Below are 9,306 nucleotides of genomic sequence, written 5' to 3'. Positions count from 1 at the left end.
TGAAAATAAATGTCTTGGTAAAATTATCTCCCCATGTTACAGAATTTAATAGCTTGTTAACCTCGTTATCATTAAGCTTTTCTTAAAGTCGTCAAACCAAATTTGGCTCAACCAAACCCACTCTCAACTGGTGATTGTCGAGATTCGTGTGAACCTCTGCCAGCGGCTTCATGCATGCTGGCCTCATTTCAACAAGGATCTTTTAATAGTTTATCTTCTTGCCTGCACATAACCCATGAAACCCTAGCATCTAGACCTACAGCCACTGAACAATCCATTTTGTATAAACTTTTCCAAGAGCACCAACATCTCATTTCACTAAATGAAAGTGGTTCCTCTCCTCGTCACCATCCCTGGTAAGTTCCAGCAAAAAAGAATTGATCTGGGACTAGAAGGAATTAAATCAATTGCATCTAAATAATGAAGTTTCTCCATGTGGTTTATCCAGAATTATAAAATGTTGTATCTGTCAGCATTGAGTCATAATCTCAGCCCCGTCAGGGGTAATGAGAATGGTGTGCTCAAACTGTGCTGAAAGGCTTCCATCTGCCGTTACGACTGTCCAGTCGTCATTCCACTTCACAGGATTGATGCTGCCAATAGTCAGCATTGGTTCTGTAAATTTTACCACATACACAAAAGAGTTACCACATAACAAAAGAATGATGATAGTTCACAACCACACAACTTTTATACCACCAATTTACAATCATTTTTATTATTTTCTATTTGAATAATTTAGTTTATATTTTAATTAAAATTTCAACATATTTTTGTTATTAAAAGAAGTTGTAATATAATTGTATATCAAGGTGGTTGTCAAAATACATTTTTTCTGTAACAAAACCTATCTCAAGAAACTTGGGCCATGTTAACGTAAATTTTCATCAAACACTTGCAGGAAAATAAAATTAATTTTCACATAAATTAAAAACCAAATTCTAAAGAAACTAAAGCGAGAAAGTTTTTATAAATAAATTCAAACAAGCGAATCTGGGATTGGAAGTGGACTGTTAGTGAGCTCCAATGTCACTTTAGGTCAACAATTTCATTCCCCTCGTCCTATAATGTGAAAGTAAGCTGGAAAGAAGTGCTTTAACTGCAGTCATTTTCATCATTGTCTACAAGTTGAGTTTTTTTATACTCCATGTCCATAATTTTTTTAAATGTTGCACTAACGTATTCAGAAGGATACTAGAAGCCATTCCACGCAACATAATCAAAGGGTCGAAGGCATACACAGTTTATAATTCCTCAAACAACAAAACACAAAAGTCGATAGCGTTCCATATTGTACAAAATAAAATTACCAATTGTAAACGTTTGATTCAGCACCATTCGTCCACTTTCATTGTTTCCTGCAGAAATAACAGTAATTGTTACAGAAACCAATAATAGGTAAGCTGACAGAAATATTAAACATTTTAAATATAAAAAATAGGGTTGCAATAAAAAAACCTTCGAAACACTAATGGGTCATTAACAAACTCGTAGCTCAAAACTGAACAGGTAATTTAGGTAATATTTGCAAACAGTAACGGAAGTCAAGTGAAAGTGAACATGGACCTTCTGTTTTGGCATATTGTTTTACAGAAAGGGAGCAACAAGAACATAAAATATGTTTTATTAATTATATTGTTTACAACAAACTTTTTTGAAGAAAAAAATTAACTTCTGACCTGTTCAATTCATTAATCAATACACAATATAATTTGATAAATCCAAAATCTAAACTTAAGTTCTAAATAATTAATGATAATCACTTTTCAGATTAATGGACACAAATTGACTTCAATATTCCTTAAGCCGAAATGAGATTCACAAAACTAACCACAGGTTTGTTGCTTTGTAGCATCTACGTGGAGCTAATAATGAAAAAAGTATACAAATAAAGTTAATTACTAAAATGAAGAACAACTGGATCGGCATGAAAAACACGTCCAACTCCATGGCCAACAAACTCTCTGACAACACCATAACGATATTTATCTGCATGATCACTAAAAAGGAAAGGAGAAGACGTAAATTATGAATCATTATATAATTGAGAATAAACTTTTCTGAGTTACAATTGTCAAATACTAGCTCAAATTAATATAAATCAGGCAATAGCTTAGATACTGCTTGATGAAGGAGCAGTTCAAGGTGGATATAGCTTGAGGGAACCATTCATGGAGGAAGTAAACTCCTGCCAGCTTCTCGTTTTCTATCAGAGATATAAAAGATGTCACAGAAGACACGAACTAAATTCATTTATAGCTCATCTTGCAACTTTTTCTGATTCTACCCTTACTATTTAAATGTATTTCCCATTGGATCATATTTTTAATGATTTTTATGTTACGCTCTAACTGTTTTATTAAACTAGCTATTCGATCTTAAAAACTTAAAATCAATAAAAAAATATAAAAATAAAGTCATAAAAAATATAAAAATAAAGTAAAAATAAATAAAGTTAAAAAATATATAAAACTCTATTACCTAAATTGTTTTTCTACGAAACAAGTAGAATTTATACAAAAATCATAAAAAAGTAATTCTATATCGTTTTACATAAATCACCTACTTCAACTAATTTTAGCAAATACATGTAATAAAAAAAATAAAACTAAATTACCTATATTGTTTTTTCTACAAAACAAAGTAGAATTTACACAAAAAAACATAAATAAGTCCTTTTATATGTTTTACATATATCACCTACTTCAACTAATTTCACCAAATACTTCAAATTCAATCAGAGCTAGCTCAACTTTTACCTTCCAGTTTATTAGATTATCACCTAATTTCGTTAAACTAAGTGGAAAAGTGGCTTTTGGGAACCAAAATTATTCTTGACACGTTAAATTAAAATAAAAAATAAAAAATAAGGGTCACGAGTCTAAAGCTATGCAATAACTATTTTATTACATCGAATCTTATTGCCCAAAGATTTCTGGCTTTCTGCGGTATAGGGAAAATAAGGGAACAAGAGAAAGAACAAATGGAAAAGGGGGTGGCATCTTACTGAATTGTCTTGCCAATTGTCTTGAATTCCACTCCCGGTGCACATATTGATATTGCTTTATCTAAGCATTCTTTAGTTATCTGTATTAACATACAAACAATCCGATCAAGCAAAAACATGACGAGGACAATGTCGCAATTCTCAAGAACAAAATAAAACACTTCACAAAATCAAAGACACATAAGAGACTTCTAGAACACTACTCAACTAGAAGCATAACAAAATACGTTGAAAAAAGAAAAGTATAAACAAAATTCATAATAGTAGATAAATAATATTATGGGAAAATACCACTTATAAGAATAAATAAGTGGCATGTCATTAAGTGATTAGACAATTCAAAGCAATAAACAAATAATAGGGAGAGTCTTCCTTATGCATCTTGAATACAATAACATCAAAAGATAAGACTATTTGAGTTAATAGAGTACATTCTACTGGATAATTTGCATCTTCAATAATATGAAAAATTTAATAACGTGGGATAATCTAACATACAGCTTTACATCTTTGTACCTATGGTTACTGCTCTGCTATGGTAACACATGCAATGTCCTCAAATCCAGTAAAGTAGCTCTCTTTCTCTGCTAATATTACAGAGTTGTAAAGCAAAGCTTAACATTATTTCACCAGTTATCTGTGCCTAATGAAATCGGACCACTTCACAGTCAGTACTTTCTTTTATACAATGAACACCAAAGCAGGAAACAGTAAGCATTCCAGGCGAACCAGTTTAGAATTAAAAATTGAAATTCCAGTTTCCTACCTAACCCAGAAACACCAGAATCGAAACATGCAAGCTTCGGCCTTTGTTGTTTCTCACAACTCACATGTCATTTGTTAGATATATTAGTTTATCTTGTATATTTTGTTCTTATTCTTTATTTGTATTTTGGCTTTATTATAAATATAGAATTTTATGTGTATTTTCTACATAAGAGAAAATAATCTCATACATAGTTTTTCCTTATATTTAATATGGCATCAGATGCAAATTCCGATCCTGGGACCTAGGGTTATGGGCCCACAAACTTATGTCGCTCGTCTCAGCCAGGCAACTACCACGCTATCGAGATCGCCGCCATTGGAGTCCAAACGTGCTCCCACATGCTGGTTGAAGTTCGCAGACACCGTCTTTTCTAGCCGTGCATGGTGACATGTGCACAATCTTCTTCGGCTCCGATCACCCTGGTCTCCTCTCTTTGGATTTTGCCTAGTTGCCTTAATTGGAGAAACTTGGATTTTTAGAGTTTCTCTCTCTTGTTCATATTGATCCTCCCTCCTAATCACCTCTTTTGGATCCTCCTTCATCTGATATCATCGACAAATTTGTTATTATTATTAACTTTCTCAAATGGTATGAGGATCAACAACCTTATAGTTCCACTGCTTATGTAGCACACACATGTACATCATTTGTTGGTCTAACTCAGTCTTCTTCTTTTAGTCCTTGGGTTCTTGACTCAGGAGTTACATATCACATTACTAGTAACAACCATATCACATTACTAGTAACAAATCTTTGTTTCCCTCTTTTATCCTCTCTCGATAATTTACCTTTTGTTACAATGACTGATGGATCTAAGGCTTTAGCTTATGGTATTGGGATTGTCAACCTTTTTCCTTTTTTATCCGTTTATAATGTTCTATATATCCCTAAGTCTCCTTTTAGTTTATTATCCATTAGTTGTCTAACTTTTTCTCTTGATTGTGTTATTTCTTTTACCAAACATCATGTTTGTTTACAGGAACGGAGTTCAAGACAAGTGATTGGTATCGGATGTAAGTCTCATGATCTTTATCATCTCCGCCTTTTACACATGTTGGCGTTCATCTCTTATTCATGCTCAGTTAGGTCATTCCTATCTTGTCAAATTGCAACAATTTGTTCCCGACTTATTCAAGTTATCTAGTTTGGTGTGAGTCGTGTCAATTAAGCGAAGCATAATTGCAGTTCCTTTTCTTGTAGTGTCTCCCAACGTGCTTCGTCCTCTTTTGCCTTAGTTCACTCTAATATTTGGGGACCTAGTCGTGTTAACTCTTATTTAAGTTTTCAATATTTTGTTACTTTTATTGATAATTATTCTGAATGTACTTGGTTGTTTTTAATGAAAAATCGTTCTATATTATTTAAATATTCCAATATTTTTTTAATGAAATTAAAACTATGTTTGGTGTTTCTTTTCGAACTTTGCAAAGTGATCATGGTCACGAATATCTTTCCTATTCTTTTAAACAATTTATGGCTTCTCATGGCATTCTCCATCAAACTTCATGTGCTTATACACCTCAACAAAATGGGGTGGTTGAGCGCATAGACATCTTATTGAAACAACTTGCACTCTTTTAATTCATGGTAAGGTTCCTCAAGATTTTTAGGGTGATGCTATTCTTAGTGTATGTTATCTTATTAATCGCATATCCTCTTCGCTTTTAGATAATAAAATATCTCATTCTATTTTATTTTCTCATGAACCTCTTCGTCTCTTACCTCTAAAAGTTTTTGGGTCTACATGTTTTGTTCATAATTTTAGCCTTGGTCTTGATAAGTTATCTCCTCGATCACACAAATGTGTTCTTTTTAGGATTTACTAGATCACAAAAATGATATAAGTGTTTTTATCTTTCTCTTAATCGCTATTTTTTTTCTGCAAATGTCACCTTCGATGAATCATCTATTTACTTTAAAGTTCATTCTTCTTCTAATATGTCTTCATCTAATACCGTCAATATTCCTAGAACAGTCAATATTCCTTTTATTTGGGGTCTTCCAGTTGTGCCTTGTCCACCACCACTATTTAGATGTAATACAAAACAAATATAAAATTATGGCCTCAACCACTTGTGAGCTTGTTTAACTTAAACAATTGCTTAGAGAGTTACAATTTGGAGATGTCACTCAAATGACACTTGTATGTGACAATCCGATTGCTCTTCATATTAGTTCTAATTCTGCCTTTCATGAGAGGACCAAACACATTGAGATTAACGGTCATTTTATTTGAAAGAAGATTGTTTTTGGAGACATCAAGACTGAGTTCGTTAACTCAAGTGATCCATTAGCAAATATTTTCACTAAGTTTTCACGATGACAAAGAATTGATTATATTTTTAACAACCTTGGTACATACAATTTGTATGTACTAGCTTAAAGACGAGTGTTAGATATATTAAATTATTATATATCTTATTGTTGGAAGTCCCACAATAGCTCTGATACCATGTTAAGAAGTGGACTTTAAGCCTAACTCAACCCCACAAAACCGGCTTGAAAGATGAGGTTTGCATCCACTTATATATTATAAATTGGCCTTATCTCTAGTCGATGTGGGACTTCCAACACTTATCCTTACCTTTTATCTTGAGTTACTTTGTTATTATTCTTATTTATATTTTGGGTGAAGTTCATATTTCCTTTATTATAAATACAACACCCTATGTGTATTTTCTACACAAGATTAATCTCATACATAATTTTTCACTATATTCAATACCATTCATAGAAAATAGTAAATACAATAGTGTAACTTTTTTCAATCTTGGTAGGAAAGAAAACATAAATTCTACTTAAAAAATATAGGAACAAAGAAACAAAGAAAGAAGTACATTACATTGAGAATCGGATTGAAACAATAAAGTTCAGGATTACAAAGAGTGTATGCTAGTTGAAGAACAAAAGCAACAAATCACAGCGATTGATGGCATGAAAACAAATCGGTACCTGAACTAGTTTCTTAGCCTCATCATCAACACTTCCACAATAGAAAGTTGCTGATGTGTCCCCGTGATAGCCCTGCAATTCAAATCTTTACATTTCATTCACCAAGCTATAGCTTAAAATATACAAATATATTAAAAGATGTAATTGCAAAACAAATGGCATAATAACTGATAATGCAGTATGCTCAACAGCTCAAATATTGAGATGCAACACAAATTTAAATTTTCACATAAATTGATACAGTACAGAGTTAAGTTAAAGAAACTAATTATGTACGAGGGTATCAACATAGTAAACAGAGATGTTGAATGTACGAGGGTATCAACATAGTAAACAGAGATGTTGATGATATCATCCAGATGGCTTAATAAAAGAAACTTGTAATGGGAATAAGCCAAGTAGCAAATGAAATTTTATAGCTATTCCATTCTCACCATCTCACAAAAGCAAAATCAGCCCCATAACCCACCCCCTGGAAACAAAAACACAAAACTTACATTTAGATAAACAGTAACATCAATGTTGATTATATCACCATCCTGCAAATAAAGAATGCGTCAACAATTTTTTAACACAGGATTTTAACTAAGAAAAAAATTGCCCAAAAGGACCTCAAGGGGGCGGGAATCTGGTATTCCATGACAGATGCATTCATTTACAGATGTGCAGACACTCTTTGGAAAACTACCATAGCCAAGAGGAGATGGGTATGCACCATTGTCAACTATCATTTGGTGAACTGCTTCGTCAATTTCATCCGTTGTTATGCCTGGCTGTCAACAGAAGTACAACTTTCTTAGATAAAAACATAAAATAGGCATTATTATACAAAATTATGATTTCGTAGATTATGTTATACTACTCTCTATGGGACAATGTTTCATTCCTAACTTCCGTTGGTAATATGGACTTAGAATCCTCATAATATAAGCAAAGAGTAAGGTCAGGGAGTGGAAAGGACAATATATCATCCAAAAAGTATTAATAAATTTTTTCTTTACGTAAATATTTCATAGTAAACGGTCAAGCTTTTGTGCAGGATCTGTAGAATAAAAGAATGTGCAATTCAATGGACAAAAAAATGAAAGGAGCTCACCTTGACTAGGGTGCCAGCATATTGAAGAACCTGAGCTGCAAGCCTTCCAGAAGCTCTCATGCATTCTATTCCTTTCTTGTCATGCACTTGAGGTCCACTCACAAGCCCTGCAGGAATCATAGAATTCACATAAGGAGGCCTCGGTATATGCTTCGGCACCTGTCGCCGTGGAGAAACTTTTCCAGGCCTCAGTCGTTTACGATTGCTGTTAGGCACTTCATCCACATTTCTGCAAAGCCAGTCATCACCAAAAACTTCATAACCAAAAGGCACGCATTATGAATTGCACAAAATGTAAAAATCCTTTCATCCAAGAGTTCAATATATTAACTAGCATAAACTTCTGAATGGTATTACTATTCAAATTCTACAGCAAACAGAAACAGTAATCGAAAAACATAATAGCTGTTCTGTAAAGTTATGAAATAAGCAACGCACGACATGAAGGGAATAGAATCCTTAAACAATATGAATTATACTACAGCACAAACATCATCAGTTGCGTTCATTCCTTTTGCAGAAAGCGTACACGCGAAGATACCTTCTATTGAAAAAGAGATTGGTCAGGCCAGAAAGCGTTCGAGATAACTGCATCGAAACATGCTTGTTTCCTGTTAAAATAAATACACAGCGATGTTAAAAAAAAATAATAATAAACCTAGAAACCAAATGAAAATGAAAATGGAAGAAGAAGCAGGAGGTCAGGGAAAAGGGAGAACCAGGGTTGAAACGGAATAGTTGAGGAAGTGGTTGGTTTCTTGAACTCCGTAAGAATCGATCTCCGATGAAAGAGGATTTCAACCTCATTTGCAGTTGCGGTGACACGCCGCTCGTCATTCTTCCTCCTTTCTAGTTTCTTCCCCTGCTGCTCCTCTTACTCCATTCTTGTTATCCGTTACAATGTCTTTTTTGGTCCTTGAATTTTCTTTTTCACATTTTTCATCTTAATTTTATTGTATTTGATTGTCCTGAATAAAAATATCGTGGCTCAACCATTTTGGGGTCTCCGTATGGGGCCTTACCTTAACCTTAGGGCAAATAGGCCCTGCACCCCTTAGGAAACTGTAGGAAAAAGAAAACACATAAAGGCATAGTTTTTTCTTCTTGCACCCTGTTATTACTAAATACAACATTATATTAACAGGCTATAAAATTTTATTTGTACGCTGTTGTTTTTGTCGTCTTCGTCATTATTGTTATAACTTCGTTTTCTTCTATGAGTTCTTTTGTCAATTTAAAGATAAAATTTGTATGTTTCTTTAAAAGAATTTAAAAGTAAAAACAAATGAATTTAAAAATAAAATTTATAAAAATTTGTGAGTGATTTGATTTGATGTGATTTATTAAAAATAAAATTTTAATAAATTAAAATATAAGAATATTATTTTATTCTTGAAATTAATATATTATTATTATTATTATTATTTAATGATGATAATAATAATATTAATATTTATTATTATTATTATTATATTTATTATG

The 9,306-nt window shown here is 32.7% G+C and overlaps 1 protein-coding gene across 1 annotated transcript; it reads right to left on the bottom strand.

Annotated features, from left to right (window-relative positions):
- On the bottom strand, nucleotides 1-8,762 carry MAP1D (methionine aminopeptidase 1D). Its single transcript, XM_088100501.1, has 10 exons — nucleotides 8,544-8,762; nucleotides 8,366-8,435; nucleotides 7,825-8,053; nucleotides 7,340-7,501; nucleotides 7,226-7,267; nucleotides 6,729-6,800; nucleotides 3,008-3,087; nucleotides 1,903-2,000; nucleotides 1,311-1,358; nucleotides 1-615 (listed from the first exon to the last, which is right to left on the bottom strand). The coding sequence occupies exons 1-10, from the start codon at nucleotides 8,659-8,661 to the stop codon at nucleotides 470-472; spliced, it is 1,065 nt and encodes a 354-aa protein (XP_087956627.1). The 5' UTR covers nucleotides 8,662-8,762; the 3' UTR covers nucleotides 1-469.
- Between the last annotated feature and the right edge of the window lie 544 nt (nucleotides 8,763-9,306).

This window comes from Vigna umbellata, chromosome 10, assembly GCF_029865625.1.
Source record: "Vigna umbellata cultivar VRB3 chromosome 10, Vumbellata_1.0, whole genome shotgun sequence".
Taxonomy (NCBI): Eukaryota; Viridiplantae; Streptophyta; class Magnoliopsida; order Fabales; family Fabaceae; genus Vigna; species Vigna umbellata.
Note: the sequence above shows the minus strand (reverse complement) of the source record. Positions and strands in the feature narration are given on the sequence as shown.

Coding starts and splice junctions, on each gene's coding strand:
- MAP1D (XM_088100501.1), bottom strand. CDS start 8,661: ATGACGAGCGGCGTGTCACCGCAACTGCAAATGAGGTTGAAATCCTCT. Junction 8,436..8,543: donor ACTATTCCGTTTCAACCCTG/GTTCTCCCTTTT, acceptor TTATTTTAACAG/GAAACAAGCATGTTTCGATG. Junction 6,801..7,225: donor ATGTTACTGTTTATCTAAAT/GTAAGTTTTGTG, acceptor TTTGAATTGCAG/GGCTATCACGGGGACACATC.